This window comes from Anser anser (genome assembly GCF_964211835.1).
Source record: "Anser anser genome assembly, chromosome: 2".
NCBI classification, from domain to species: Eukaryota; Metazoa; Chordata; class Aves; order Anseriformes; family Anatidae; genus Anser; species Anser anser.
Genome location: NC_139721.1, coordinates 49,120,052 through 49,135,677, shown reverse-complemented (window position 1 = coordinate 49,135,677; position 15,626 = coordinate 49,120,052). Strand labels below are relative to the sequence as shown.

Sequence of the window (15,626 nt, the reverse complement as noted above, 5' to 3'; positions counted from 1 at the left end):
CAGTTTGCCTGATGGCCTCAAGAACTTGCGATACTCCTACTTGGATTATTAGCAGTGCTGCAGGGAGGCTGCATCCCGGTGCGCAGTTGAATTCAATTGTTTCTCCTTTGTAATACAGAGGATGTTAGATTAGCAGTGGTGTTACACGGCAGGAGCAAAAATTTGGCACTGATACTGCAGTTGAAGTCTTTGAGATGTGTCAAGGGTGTATTCACACCAGGACTGGTGCCAAGGGACGCACACAACCTATTGTGTGTAGGGTGAAGCAGCAGCAGACATGTGGAGCACATCTTGATCCTTACACTTTGATTGTTGTGTATAATGCGGTTAACTTGTTAACACAGAAACCAAGAACCTTGCTTCTTTAGAAACTGGGCTATAAAATGTTTGGTTTCTCTTACTGGAGAACGCGTTTGCTTCTGACGCTAATTGTGTTCTGAGGCTATAAACTAAAAGAAAAGGGGATTGGGGGGGGGGGGGAGCAAACCAGATCTCTTAAAAGTAGGTGAAATTATTCTTTGTAACAGTTGTGGAAGCTGCAGATTCCTATAGTCTAACCTTAAATAGACAGTCACAGAATAACAGAATGGTTTGGGTTGGAAGGGACCTTAAAGATACCTAATTCCAGCCCCACTGTTGTGTGCAGGCACACCTCCCACTAGACCAGGTCTCAAATGGACTGAAATTACTGGCATCTCTTGTCTCTGGACTATAGTAATTTTAGATTGGTATTAATTTGTTAATTAAAAAACGCTGTGAGAACAAAACAGGTAATTAAGAAAGGTTTGCTTTTTCTGAAAGGTACGTGTCACTATTTTTGCAGGGTTCTGTGGTGGAACTAAGTTAAGCAGAATCAGCAAAACTACCACACTTAGTAGGAAATAGAATTACTTTTTTTTTTTTTAACTTCACTGAAGTTTGCTGACACAAGATTAGCTTTAGATATGGCAGTTTCCTCCTTTACCAGGTGTAGCAACTTAACTTGCTTTTGAGTAAGTTGAAGATCTAACTCTGAGAGTTTTATAGGGGCACAATCTCCATGTTCCTGTTAAGCGCTTTACCATAAATTCTGGCACTGTAAACTCTTTCTTCCACACAATGTGATAGTCTTATTTATCAATGTAAGCTATGATGATTTAATACTTTCCTGCTAGTTAAAGGTTTTAAATAAGGATCTAGAGGAAAGTTTTGAAAAATTAGGTAAATCAGAATGCGGCACAATGTTCATTCCAGAACTTGATGGTGTGACCTGATGAGAAGTCAGGTTCTGTTGAATAAATTCTGTGTGTTTGAACTAGCAAGTGAGATCCAGCAAGGGAAAGATATTTCCAATTATTTCCTAGTAAAATATATGATGTTAAACTGAAACAGCAGTTTTAGCAGTGAGTTTTTGTTGTCAAATATTGTAAATTTGTTGAGAAAAATATAGGCTTTATATATATCCCCTACTTGTGGAATGGTTATAAATTTCATTAGAAAAAAAGAAAAGTATTATAGTGAACTGTTTTCACTTCACTGGAAATTAATCAGGACTACAGCTGAAACCTAAAAAACCATTACAGGATCCCAGTCTCCTACGAGGTAGTATCAGAATGATTTGTTTCTTTCTTGCTCAAATGTGAGTGACGGGACCAAGAGCTGGAGTTCATATGTGGTTTCTCTGATCAGGTTAGTTGGTTAGCAATGTACCTTTTAAAGAAATGCCAGGTGATTTCTCTGTAAAACAGAGACTTCGAATAGAAAAGCATTAGTAAATTCCAGCCATTTTAGAAATGAACTGTCATCCTTGCTGGAAGTTGTGATGACAGAATATTTCATCCAAATTTCTCACCACGTATCTAGATTTATTCCACGCCGAAGTATAGAAATGTCACTTGTTTTCAAAACCTACCACCTGTAACATTTTTAAATGGAGACAAATTTCTCTAACTGCAGCATAGCGATTTTGAACTGTTCATAATTTCTTTGTCTTCAGAACACTTCAGTAAATGGGTAATTCAGGGTGATTCTTTTACTGTTTACTGTGTGTTTTCGTTAAATGCCTGGGGAAGCAGAAGGCATAACATTTGCTTGTGGATTAGTCTGTGCTTATGCGTTTATTGTCTAACACGCCTATTTCAATTAAAATTCTGTATCTCTTTATAGGATTATCACCAAATAGTTCATATCATCCCTGACCCCAGTAGAAAAACAGAAGTTTATTCAGTACCTATTAGACAAGTTTTCCAGACTGGTTTAATCATGGTTACAGCCACGCACACAGATCTGCTAAAAGCAGATTTTAGTAGCGGGTCTTCTATTAAACTTTACTTATGCTGCTGATATTTTTAAAAACAAACACACACAACCTTGCTGACTGATGTAGATTATCCTTTGGATGCGAACAGGTTAGTTACCTGTCATTGTGACTTGTGCAGAATGGGTTTGTGATCTTGGGCGCATCCCCAAAGCACGTGAAAACAGCATCCATGGTCACAGCAGCCCTTTCCACACAGACTTTCCAAGCATGGTGTGAAAGAGTTGGGTGCCCAAGACTGTGGGAAACCAATTTAGATCTAAGTTAGCTCCAAGGAGAAATGCTGAGGGAGAGGAATGGAAAGGAATTATGTAGCCATATGTTCCCACAAAGCACATTCAGATTTAAGCCATTTAGCCATTTGTTAGCTCAGTTCTTTCTCATGAAAGACAGTGAGGCTGCTGATTCTCCTTTGCTATTGAATAGTCTATGGGTAAAGTGCTCAGCTAGGGTGAGTCTCATCTTCAACTTCATTTGGGAGGCTGTGAAATCTGACTTTCTTGCTTCCCAAATGAGTTAACTAATAGACTAAAGGGATTTTGGAGAGTGTACCATACTTTTCATTCTCTTCCACTGACATACTTTATTAATAAATGCACAATTCCACTCAGATTTTGAGAAGCTCAGTAAGCATTGCTTTTGTCTTAGGGTTGAGGAAAGTGAATCAAAGAAACCACGTAACACACTGAAAAGTTATGAGGGGAGTCTGCTTGGACCAGAAGCGGAGCCCAGAATTTCCAGGTTCACAGGGGGGCTTTAGGGACTGCCAAATGTTATTGTGCTGGAGCTGATGTTCTAATTCTTGCAGCAAGACTAGGGAATACAAACATCAAAGGAAATCAAGGAATTCAAAGCGATGCCGTATTTATTAGCTTGATTGTTTAGCTTTTTCCTCTACATCTTACCTTTAACAATGTCTAGCACAGCTGTTAGATACATGTGCACTAAAACTATGGCAATCTGTTGCATGCTACAAAATTGAGGATGTGGTCATTATACATTGGAAGCAATTATATGAGTAACCTCATTAAATGCTTATAATACTCTCCCAATTCAGTTCACTCAGCACTGACAATTTTGGGTTAAGATACAGTGACAACTTCTCTGTTTATACTGTTTATATGTAAAGCAGCTTGAGAGAGAAAAAAAGAGTCCAAAACGTTACATTAATTTTTTGCAAAGAGCTGTAATTGCAGCTTCCCAGCTCTGAGGCTGAGTAGTTGCAAATAGTATCAATAACATAACTGTCAATGTAGCTTTAATTATTTTATCAAAGATTCTCTCTGAATCAAAAATGCATAAACTTGTATGGGGTTTGCTAATAGGAGAATCCAATTTTAGCTGTATTTGTTACAGTAATTTTCTGCTTTATGGCTTGCCTATTTGTATGTTTTTTGCATGACAGTATACTTTTGGAACACAGTTTAGATCTATGATTTTTTTTCTGCTTTTGTAAGATTTTTGGAGTATTTTGATCGTGGGGCTTTGGAGAAATTGTAACTAATGCTAATAGGTCTCTAATAAAAGAAAACTTTCATGTATTTTCCTTTAGATGTGGATCCTCTAGGCTGTGCAGTTTCTGTGCAGCCAGTTGTGAAGGTTTGAAGCAGGTGTATTGCATGCAAGTGGATTGCTGCTCTAGGTTCGGTGCTTCTTTCCACAGGACTACCACTTTGAATGCACAGGGGCGAGCTGTTTCTCCTGTGATAAAAAGGTAGTGAAAAAGAACTGGCTCAAAAAAGAACTGGCTGCCTAAGGTATGAGGAAGGAGACACTAAGTATAATTAGGACACGGTAACTTTTTATAAAGAATCAGTGATTTGGCAGCAACCATGGCAATTTTCCTGCTGTTCTCTGGCTTTGAATGTACAGAAGGACTGTTGCCCTCCTTAGAGGCTCGTAGAAGCCCTGTGATATTATTTATCGTCAATAACATGCAGAAGCAAAAACTTCTGGAGTAAGAAATTGACTGTTTATCAGAAAAAGTGAACATAAAATAGTCAAATGTCACTTCTGGTTACCATATCAGTATCTTGAGCCACAAACCATTGGAGGAAAGGGGAGCACACCAGTGGTATATTTTCTATTTTCTTACACTCTTCATTAGGCTACAGGCTGCTGAGACAGACAGGATATAGACTTAGCTGAACCCTTAATCTGCCCTTAGTTTTATTCACCACTTTATTTTCTTCTCAACCATGTAATATCTGAGACCTCTAAAACTTCACATAGATCAGCCTCCATATTGCTAGCAGAAGAAAGGCTAGTGGCATTACTTAGTAGTTGTTGCCAATCTGTGTTTTCTATGTTTCCAGCCTTACCTGGAAAGGAAATATAACTTAAAGCAGAAATGGACATGCATGCTGTGCAGTTATTTGTATGGATAATAAACTTTTGTGCTTTTGTACTGCTGCCATTTAAACATTCAGTAAAAACACTTTGAGAATGCTAATGAATTTGTTCCCACAACGGAAGCACAGACATGACGGCCAACATTTTTCAAATTTAAGTGTCTAAAATTAGACACCAAAGTGTTTTTAGAACCTATAATAAAAATGATTGAATTTTTACAACGGTGGAATACTCAGCTTGAAGCATGTGAATGAATGAAAGAATGAAGCAAGTGGCTTCATTACTCATACAAAAAATACATACACTTGTGGAAGACTCACAATTCCTCCCACCAGCGTGGAAAGAAAAGCCTAGTCCTATTAAAGTTAATTGCAAAGCTCTCATTCACACTCAGGGAGTCAGTATTTCATTCCTTGGTTCTGGGATGGTAGCAGCCTGTGTCACTCAGGCTGCTATGAGTTTTAAAAACCTGATTTCTGAGGATTAGGCCATTACTGGTTGATTGCTCTGCTAAGCAAGTAGGCATATGCTTACTCAGAGTACCAATTTTTAGCCGTATGCTCCACAGAAAGAGTAACAGCAACAGCAACAAAGTCCTCTACGCCTTTGGTCAGCAAAAACATACAACGCAGTGCAGAAGGACTGTAAGCTTACCGAAATATGATTACAAGAGATAAGCAAGTATGAAATTGGTAGTGTAACATAGATTAAATTCCCATGAAGATATGTAACCAAAACCAAGAAACATTTTCCAGAAAAAGTTGAGATCCATAATCCTAACAAGCAAAACATTTCTGAGAAGAAGGGTGGGAGGAAGAGGGAGAGGAAAGAGAGAAAATCGTGAATCAGCCCTCATGACCACCCCAGATAATTATCAGGTTGCATAAAGAAGAACTTACATTTTAAAATACGAGCTTGAAAATACTGCATGTTTTTTCCTGGTAACTCTTCTACAGATACACGTGGTTGCAGATGTGTTGGTATTTATTAAAATTTAAATATCTTACAAAAATAGATTTATCTGGTATCAGAACCTTTTAATTTTTTCCTTTTGACTCTTTTTTTTGTTGTTTGTTTGGATGTTTGTCTTTTTGGTCTCAGCTGTTAATACTCCTTATGAATCTCAGCTTTTTGGATTACAAAAGTTTTTTTCTGGACTGAACTGACCTGGATATACAACATGCACAACAGCACTGCTGAAGCTGATGGGAACATAACGGGACCATGTAACGGGACTTCATCCCCACAGCCGGAGACCTCAGAGTTTTCCATGGGTGTCTTGGTGCTCCTGGCTCTGCTTATGGTGCTGCTAGCTCTGGTCACAGTCCTTGGAAACGTCCTGGTAATCCTTGCTTTCATCATGGACAGAAATCTTAGGCATCGGAGCAACTATTTCTTTCTCAATCTTGCTATTTCTGACTTTGCAGTGGGTAAGTTGCAATGCTAGAGACCTGTAGTATTTACTTTCTAGTAATGTTAAGAGGTGCAAGGGGGCCTTATTTTGGTGGGCAGTTTCTTGAAGAAATATTTCCCAATCATGTGCCATGGGGAAGGGTAAGGAATGTTGGAAACTGTATTAAGTGTTTTAGCAGCCTATTATGTCTCAAAATATGAGATACATAATGCATCATTTCTCATATAAATACTTGTAATGTCGCTTATCTTTCAGAAACACATTATCATAGGAAATAGGTCCTTTGTCATGCAAGTAGATGTTTAATGTTTTTGCTTCAAGAAAAAAATACTTCTGTGTGTGAATCAACATTCACTAAGAAAGAGTGGGAGTTTTTTTGTAGTAAGTTGACTGAAGTCTAGAAAGCCAAATTACATACAGTTTACAATATCTGGTGCATCTTGCTTATGTTGTTGATATCTTCCATTTCAATCTACTGTAGCACAATACAGATAATAACCTCAGGTTTGCAACTAAACAGTGATACATAATGTTTTTCTACATTTTGTAGAACATTGTGCTATCTACAGTCTTACCTTAGGAATATGTGTCAGGTAAATAAAAATAGCAAATCAAACAATTTCTAAGAAGTTTAATAATATACATGTCCATTTATACATAGGAATACAAGTCTGAAACTTGTTTGGAGAAAAAACGCAATTAAAACAGTGTGATGTGCAATTGGAGATTGATGTATTGAAATGCTCTGAACAGTTGAATGGCTCTGGCAAAAATCTTGCTTAAATTACTGTGTATGCAGATGAATGCTTATGAAGAAGGGTGGCTCTTTCCTGAAGTCCATATTCTGAATTGCCACATCACAACAACAACAACAACTTCTGAAACTGTTTTTATTCTGTATGATGTTCTGATCCCTTCCCCCATAAGGATGATGACTTCTTCCAGTTTGTAACTGCCTTGTTGTGCTGCAGAGCTTTTGCTGCCTGCGGTCTGGATGCATGCCTAATCTTTTTGAGGCACCCCTCTGGTTACCCACTGGTCTCACTCAAATAGCATGAGCCTCTGCACAGAAGCTGCAGCAGTCTGAACACCCAGATAGGTGCTTCTGAGAGAAAACACCTCGTTGCAGCTGTACCAAAATTCAGATCATCCCCAGGGCTAAGAGTCCTGCAGATGTCACCTTGAGCCCATTGTGTCCCCCAGTCTGGGATTTTTGATTCTTGCCTGTAGCTCTCGAACCCTATTCTGCCAGCCAGTGCCCTGCAACCTGGACCTTTGTCAATGACAACAGTTCCCTCCCTACAGTACAGGGTGCCTTATGGTACACAGGAGAAGAAAAACAAACAAGAAAACAAAACAAACAAACGAAAAACCCCAGCAGTGGAAAAAAAAAGAAAAAAAAAAAAAAACAATTGATGGCATACTGTCATCCTGCTCATAGTCTAGCACCATGTTAAACAAGTACTGTCTTCTAGTTGAGAAGTTTGAAGTAGGAAAAAAGTACAGCTTATTTGGCATTGCCTAACTTCCATAATTTCGTGTTTGATGACATTTGTCGAGTTTTTCATTCAAAACTTGGTTAAAAGTTTTGCATACTTTAGCATCACACTGACTTGTAGTTCTGTAGCTACACAATTTAGAGTCAGGATGTGCATAGATTATCTTTAGTTTCTACTGGATCCTAACTACTAAAAGCGTGTTTTTAAGCTTGCAGAGTCCTTTGCTTTTTACTTCTAATATATGCATTCTGATTTTTGACCTTCGACAATTTCTGCTTCATCTCTATACTTCTGGATCTATAGCATACAGAGGTCTCTTGAATCATGGTAGAGAGGGAGAGCAACAGGTATTCTTCTCAAGATTTTTAGGGAAATGAAAACTCTCAAGATACTCTTCAGTACCAGTTACAGCATCATAGACTATTATAAAGTAATTCTAAAATTGATTTATTTTTTTTTTCCTGTGAATGTTAAAGTACATGATGTAACCTTTTGTTCCAAGGAGCAGGTATTAGTTGCTCTGTAGAGGCATTTAATTGCAGCCTTGATGCTGTTCATTCTTATGGTTTGCTGCATTTATCTGACATAGCAAAGTACGCTGTTAGCTCTTCAGCCTTGCAAGTGTGCCTTGTGACTCTGTGTGTAGTAAAATCACCTAGAATATTGTTACAATGAAATTATACTGGCAGTTTCATGACATTTGGATTTAACAGCCCGATTTTGGGTAATCATGGTCACTTATGTATGTTCCCACTGCTTGATGTGTTCCCACAGATAATACCCTGTCAGTTCACCACTGAAAAGTGGTTATGATGATATTATGACAAAAGGAAATGTTAAACAGGATGTACATAATAAAACCTTGCAGTTTTGTTAACCTTCTGGTTATACGTTTTGAAAGATTTTGAAATTCATATTGTGTTTCTATAAAACTTACTTCTGGAGCATTTTTGGATATCATATAGTGCTTCTAGGAGGATAGAAGCATGGCAGTTAGACCATATTTTTGGAAAAAAGTGAATTATAGTAGGGGGGAAAAGGTTTCTTTTGTCTTTATTTTAATGTCAGTAGCTTAATATAGAATGTTCATTGATTGCATGAGAGTACGAAGCCTTCCACCTAGCAGTTCCAGTCAGCATGACTTTTTTGTTAGATACCACAGGAATGTTTCTATGTTTGCATAGTGCTGACTGATGCATGTGTTTCCTTTATTTCTACAGGTGCGTTCTGCATACCACTGTACATCCCTTATGCCCTGACAGGGACCTGGTACTTTGGAAGAGGCCTTTGCAAGCTCTGGCTAGCTATGGACTATCTCATGTGCACAGCTTCAGTGTTTAACATTGTCCTTATCAGCTACGACCGTTTCCTGTCAGTTACAAAGGCTGTAAGAACATTTCTAATTCCTTCTTTATATATTTTGAGTTTTCTATAAAACTCAGAGTACTCACAAAAAACACTAGAAGTTAAGTAGTCCTTCATTTTCCTACCATTTCATTCTGGAGAAACTCTGATGCTTGAGTACGTTGTAATAGATACTTAAACTCTGGCAGAAAGGTTGCTTAGATATGCTTTTTCTTAGCCTCTGAGAATTTACCTAAGTACGCAAAGTTTGCAAAGATTTCATAGAGATTTGGCAGATGTGGGCAGCTAAGTTCTTTGGAGATTTTTTCTGTGCAAGGTATTTCTCAAGAAAGTATACTGGAAGTAAGATGTTTCCTTCCATTTTCCTAGCTGTATGTGCTGTGGCCTTGGGATTTAGAGACAGGGGATTTCCTTGCTCACAATTTCAGTGTTTCCCTCCTTTTGCCTGGATTAGAAACTATCTAATTGCACTACAAAGGGAGGTGGGGAGGTCAAGGTGGGAAAGAGGCAGTGGGAGTATGGGTGACCTGGTCTTTGGTCATTAAAAGAGTGGTAATGAGAACTAGGTTGAGTCAAGGAGGCACTTAGGGTTGTGACAAATTTTTAAAAGGAGAAGAGGGTATGGAGAGAGACATGGGATTGACTGCAGAATAGGTGAGGATTTGTTTCCCCAGGGGGGTGACTGACACGTGCTGCCAACAGGCAGCTGAATGGAGACGTCGCTTGAAGTAAAAAGAAGGGATCAAAACGTGCAGAGAGGGGAGAGGTGTTTCATGAGTGTTATCATTCTTCTGCTTCTAAAGATATCTACTAAATATTAATACCCACAATTTCTAAGCTTTACCTGGTGGTTGGTCCACATGGAAGACAATCAATATCCTTTGCTTTTGATGAGCCTACTAGCTCGAGGGATGTGAGCTGTGTGTTAGATTGGGAGGTTCTTGTTTGGGACGTGCTGATACAATGCCTTATCTCTTTCTCTTCTTCCTTGGTGTTGTGGTTTTAGGGCTGGTTGTTGTTGTGTTTCTCTTGTTGTTTGTTTTTTAAAGCTGAATAATAAAGTATGAAAAACCCTGTATTTATGGAATTGCAGTATTGAAAAATATTAATGAAGTCGTAGAGCTCAGGATGTGAGAAAAGTAAATTAAAAAGGCTTCTGCAACCCAGCTGGGCCCCATGTTCTTACATGATCACCTTCTGTTTTTTTTTTTTCTCTCTAGATAATTAGAATGGAGTAAGTCCAGAAATGTGTAATTTTTTATCCAAAATTAAAAATATCATGTGTCCTCATAGACTTGGGATCCACCTCTGCTGCAGCACTAGCTTGTGGTCAGATGCGAGTCATTTCAGACTTGAGTTTTTGTGAAGATGCACTGAGCTTCCTGTTTTCTGACTACTAAATTGAGATGCTTGTGGTCTTGCAGAAGGCTGCAAATTCATTACTGCAGATGAAGGGAACTGGAGTGGTACCCTAAGCTGATGTTTTAAGATGTAAAGGAGTCTGAAATATCAGGCCCAGATGTTTGAGATTCTAAAATAATGCTTGTAAAACTGTTCATTACTCTGTTACTCATGATAAAATAGGAACAACAATGCCCCTCAGGTCATATGTGAAAATTAATGAAGATACCATTTATTAATAATTGTGTAACATGCAGTTACTACACCAAAAAACAGCATAGGAAGTTGGTGAGGAAGATAGTACTTCTGGGTCTCAGTAAAGTCTGGGATGAGAAACGTTGAACAGTATGGCATAAATAAAATCGACCAACTTCTCATTAAGTGATCATCTTGAGTGTTGAAAGATGCGGGGGTCCAAGAGCTAGAATTATGTATTTTACATACTGTCCAGGCTGTTAAAATGGTGGTTTTAACTCATATTTCCTAACTTTGGATGATATGACTTTAGCTCCTAATATCTTTTCAAAGATTTTTACAGCTAGAGAGTAAAATAAATTAGTGCAGTCTGGGTAGACATAAAAACATCGTTTGCAGTAATACAACGAGCTGTTTATGAGGTAAAGTGAGTGTTAAAACAGAATGTTTCAATAAAATAAGGGATGTTAAAGCATATGTCTGGGATAGATTGTTCTATTATGGCAAGAGGAAATAATATTTAAAAATATACTGTCTAGTGTTTGCAGTCTCTCATAGCATCCTGTCTAATGCAGAAGTCTTCTACTTTTGCCTGTGCAGGAAAGAAGTCCAACAGCTGCTTTGACTCTCCTCGAAGTCTGAGCATGCATTTCATGAATCATAAACTGATTCACTGATTCCTTATTACTGTCTGACTGTGGTGGTGATGAAAACAAGCCACGTCTCTGTACCCCTAGAATGGTAGTTTAGCCATCGTAATTTCTGGTCCTTTCCAATCCTAAGTATTAAAATTAATTACAGAATTGCAGTATTTGATGAGCAAGATTAGTAGTGTTTTTAGGACCTTACAGAAGTGAAGATGCTCTATGTGTCTGGGAAACTGCAGAACAAATGTTACATCTGATTTGATTGCTTATTTTTTTGAGATAGTTGTTCCAAAATGTTACCTGAGTAAGTGACAGGTCCTTTTCTCACAGGTATCTTACAGAGTCCAGCGGGGAATAATGTCCAACCCTGTTGTCAAGATGGTGGCCATCTGGGTCTTTGCCTTCCTCCTCTACTGCCCAGCAATTTTCTTGTGGGAACACGTGTCTGGCTACAGCACGGTGAAGGAAGGGCAGTGCCACGCTGAGTTCTTTGACAACTGGTACTTCCTCCTTTGTGCATCCACCCTGGAGTTCTTTGTGCCGCTGCTCTCAGTCACCTACTTCAACGTGCACATCTTCCACAACATCCAGAGGCGCCAGAGACGCGGCAGCATTCAGGACTCTGAGCCTCCAAGGAGCAGCAGCTCGTCCTGGAGGTCTTGCTTCTTGCCAAGGCCTGATGTGTCATCTTCGTTGGAAGTGGAGGACAGTGTTTCATCATTAACGAGGTCGTTGAGACCATCACTGGTTTCTACCTGCGCATCTCCACCACCAATGAGTCCCACGCCTCTCAGAAAGGACTTCTCTGCTTCTTTCCGCACAAATGCTGGGTCAAAACTGCAAAGAGACAAAAAAATTGCAAAGTCGCTTGCCATAATTGTTTGTGTCTTTGCCATTTGCTGGGCACCATATACTTTACTAATGATTATTCGTGGGGCCTGCCAAGGACGGTGCATTCCTAGAACCCTGTATGAAATTACCTTTTGGCTTTTGTGGCTCAATTCCTCTCTGAACCCATTTCTTTACCCACTCTGTCACATGAGGTTTCGAATGGCCTTTATGAAAATATTATGTCCCCAAAAGTTTGCAAAGTTGAGATCACCTTCTATTTAGAGAGTTGAAGTAAATAATTTACAAATAAGGTTTGTCTCTTACTTAGTGATTTTTTTATAGGTATCTTCAACAGAAACAGAGAAAATATTTTGTTGGCTAGGGGCATTGGTTGAGTGCAGTAGAGGCATGTACTTGCTCTGATTTGCTAGTTTTCAGATTTTTTTTGTTTGTTTATATGGTTCATGCAAGGGTAAACAACATCTAATGCAACAAATTACCTGGTTTTTGCTGGATGTTCTTCCTGGTTTGTGGGTATGATGTGCTCTTTTTTTTTTTTTCGTTGCTTTTTTAAAGTGCTATTAAGAAAAAACTCTTCTATGGATATCTCCACAGATGTTCACTGGAGGGAGATACCTCTTTTTGTATGTGCTGAGTAAAACTTTTATATCCAATTTGTGAATCTGAAGCTATCAGTGAAAAAACATTTCTGCTATATTTTTGAAAGGTCATGTAAAATCCTCACAGGAGCAGTATCACTTCCTTAAAAAAGCGTTATGAAGACAACATAGTGCTCTGTAGTGATTATGTTTACCAGGCAGGGCAATATGCAAGTGAACAGACTGCCTGATCTGGCATATCTGTCCTTTTCTAATTATAATATTGTCCATATTTGATGTTGCAGGACATCATACATGTAAGTTAGTAACTCTGGATCTTTTAGAAAATGAACGTTTCCATGGTAATGATTTTTTGAGATTGTTTATCAAAATTGTAACAGACATAAACAGTTGTTGCTTTTTTCTCCTGATAGTGGCTTCCTCTTTGGTCATGCTTCAATGATCTTTAGTGCCAGATTTCTGCACTATTAGATTACCTAAAAGATAGGCCACTCCTGGGCACCCGATCACATTGCTGTTGAATTAGCAGAGCAAGCAATACAAAGCTTGTGCTGGATTTGTGATTTTGACTGGCTGCATGAGAACAGACAATACTCTCTCGGGTGGAAAGGTTTGCAAGTACAAAGATATTCCATCAAAACGACTGGGACAAATTTGAACTGACAGAGTGATTTTTATTCTAGATCAGTTCTTTTGTGCCATGTTGCTGTGATGATATGTGGATTTTCTCTGCCACTGAACCAGCATCAAGCTGGATTTTCTCTATAGCTGAGCAAGCACCATATTCACTGCTTGAGAATAGGGTTCACAGAGATCTGTCTGAAAGCTGACACAGAAGTGTCTTAAGCAGCTATTAACAAACTGTGGGTGAATAGGCGGTGCTGGAAAGAGCAGGTAATGTGTTGGGGAGGGTAATGGAGTTTGACTGTAACCCATTCCACATGCCAAATTTTGCTACCTTATGTTTGGTGTTGGAAGTCGCACAAGGCTTTCACAGATAGGTAAGTGAGAGTTACTGGTTATTTTTTTCTCTTCATGTGTGTATACACACAAATGTATAAATTAAGGAAATAGGAATTGAATGCACAGAATAATGAAGATTTAAGTAGTCTTCTTTTGAAATAAATATCTAATTTGAAATGGGCTGTAGAGGTGTTGCAAAACCAGAGGACTCATTTGTAAGCACAATTCAAATGCATGTAAACAGCTCAAACATAGCACAGAAGCTAATTTTATTTTTATTGTTAAATCATATTCTGTTTAGAGATCTAGAGCTGAAGACTTCTCTTGACAGTTTTCATGCTGGCAGAGGATTGTATTTCACAACTTATTATGCTTCCTTCCCTTACATAAGTAGTAGTATGCATTGTGAGCCTGATTGCAAAGAGAGAAACAGCTTCAGGAGGTCATTGATTCAGCACAGCAGTTTTCACTGTTATGAGCTAAGGTGCTGGCATAGATTTCTGTAGGATGTGCTTTTTCTGTAAGGCTTTAAAAAAAACAATCACAAAACACCCACACATACACATTTGAAACATTTATAGAACAGCTAGTGTACTAAATAAACATCTGTTCAACAGAGAAGCTGTAGGCGGGCCCAAGCTGGGAAAGACTTGAATTGTCTGCTTTTGTATCTTTATGCTTTCAGTATAAAAGAATGTTGTGCAAGAAAACGGTTTGCATTTTATGACTAAATGTATTGATTACTTTGAAAGAATAGCCTTACACAATTATTGACTAGGTAAAATGGATCTACACTGTAGTACTGGAAAAGAAGAGTTTTTCGGGGAGAGAGCACAGTGTGCAGCAAACTTGAAACCTCAGAGTACTGAAGTTACTAGTGGTCAATGTTTTTGATGTTCTGTATTACACCCACAGTGTTCAAACCATTTTGTCACACCACCTCTGTTTGGAGAGTTCTTTTTATTTTTGTAATTGCTCTACTGCTCCCAGGTCAACACAAATGCTCAGCTGGTGTTCTCACAACATTAAAGATGTCTGGCTCAAAATGGCATCCCAGGTCTTCCCCTCTCTAGTAGACCTGTTTCAGGCTTCTGCTAATATGCTTATTCAGTATTTTTTCTTGTGCATGCCTTTCGTGCACTGACACAAATGTACCTTCCTTGCCAAGTTTGTTTTTCTAAGCAAAATCTCCCTATCCATCCATCACTCATCCATTTCCTCATTTCATGCCCTTGCACTTTTTCCTGTCTTTGCAGATGTCCAATAGCTATTGTAAATACACTGTGATCATAGGCTTATGACTGTGAGGTTCAACTCAAACTGCAACAGCATTTTTCTAAAGTTACCCTCTCATGTCTTAAAAAAAAATAAAATAAATAAAAAATAAAACATGCATGTTGGAAGAAATGGTGTTATCTTTGTTTATTTCTTAGACAAGTCCTTAATCCTAATGATTCTCTGAATTTCTGTCCTTTATGTCAGGTTATGGTTTTCCTCCACAGGGAAGAAGGAAGGAGAGACCACATAAATTTTTCCTTCAGTCCCATGAAGGACTATGATAAAACTTCCATAATTTTCCTATGGATCTTGTGGCATCTTTTGAAGATTGGTGCAACGTTTGACTTTTTTTTCAGTGATTGGGAACCTCCCTTCATCTCCATGACTTTTCAAAAAAGATAAAAGACTTTCAAGGATGCTGGTTCTCTCAGCACTGTTGAGTGCAGCCCATAGGGTTCCATGGACTCTTACAGGTCAAGTGCTCCCAAGTAAATCCTGACTCAGTCCTCACCTGCAGGTGAGGCAGATTCCTTCCTTGAGTTTGCTCTCTGAACACAGAGGTGGGAAAGACCTGGTTAGTGAAGACGGAAGCAAAGAAAGCAGTGGTAACCTCAGCCTTATCTACATCTTCTATCGCTAGGTCACCAGGCCTGTTCAGCAACAGGCCCATTTTTTTCGTATTCATGTTTTTACTGTTAATGTGGAGGTGGAAGTTCTTGGTCTTTGTGTCATCCTCAACATCCTTTACAAGCATAAACTCCAGCT

General features: G+C 38.6%; 1 protein-coding gene across 1 annotated transcript; it reads left to right on the top strand.

The window, feature by feature from the left end:
- Positions 1-1,584: 1,584 nt before the first annotated feature.
- Positions 1,585-14,981, top strand: LOC310895639 (histamine H3 receptor-like). The gene is made up of 4 exons (XM_083827148.1): positions 1,585-5,292; positions 5,750-6,078; positions 8,782-8,948; positions 11,500-14,981. The coding sequence occupies exons 2-4, from the start codon at positions 5,829-5,831 to the stop codon at positions 12,280-12,282; spliced, it is 1,200 nt and encodes a 399-aa protein (XP_083683274.1). The 5' UTR covers positions 1,585-5,292; positions 5,750-5,828; the 3' UTR covers positions 12,283-14,981.
- The last annotated feature ends 645 nt before the right edge of the window (positions 14,982-15,626 follow it).

Excerpts from the sequence above, each read along its gene's own strand:
- LOC310895639 (XM_083827148.1), top strand. The coding sequence starts at position 5,829 with ATGCACAACAGCACTGCTGAAGCTGATGGGAACATAACGGGACCATGT. Across the intron at positions 6,079-8,781 it reads TATTTCTGACTTTGCAGTGG|GTGCGTTCTGCATACCACTG; the intron begins GTAAGTTGCAAT and ends TTATTTCTACAG. Across the intron at positions 8,949-11,499 it reads TCCTGTCAGTTACAAAGGCT|GTATCTTACAGAGTCCAGCG; the intron begins GTAAGAACATTT and ends CTTTTCTCACAG.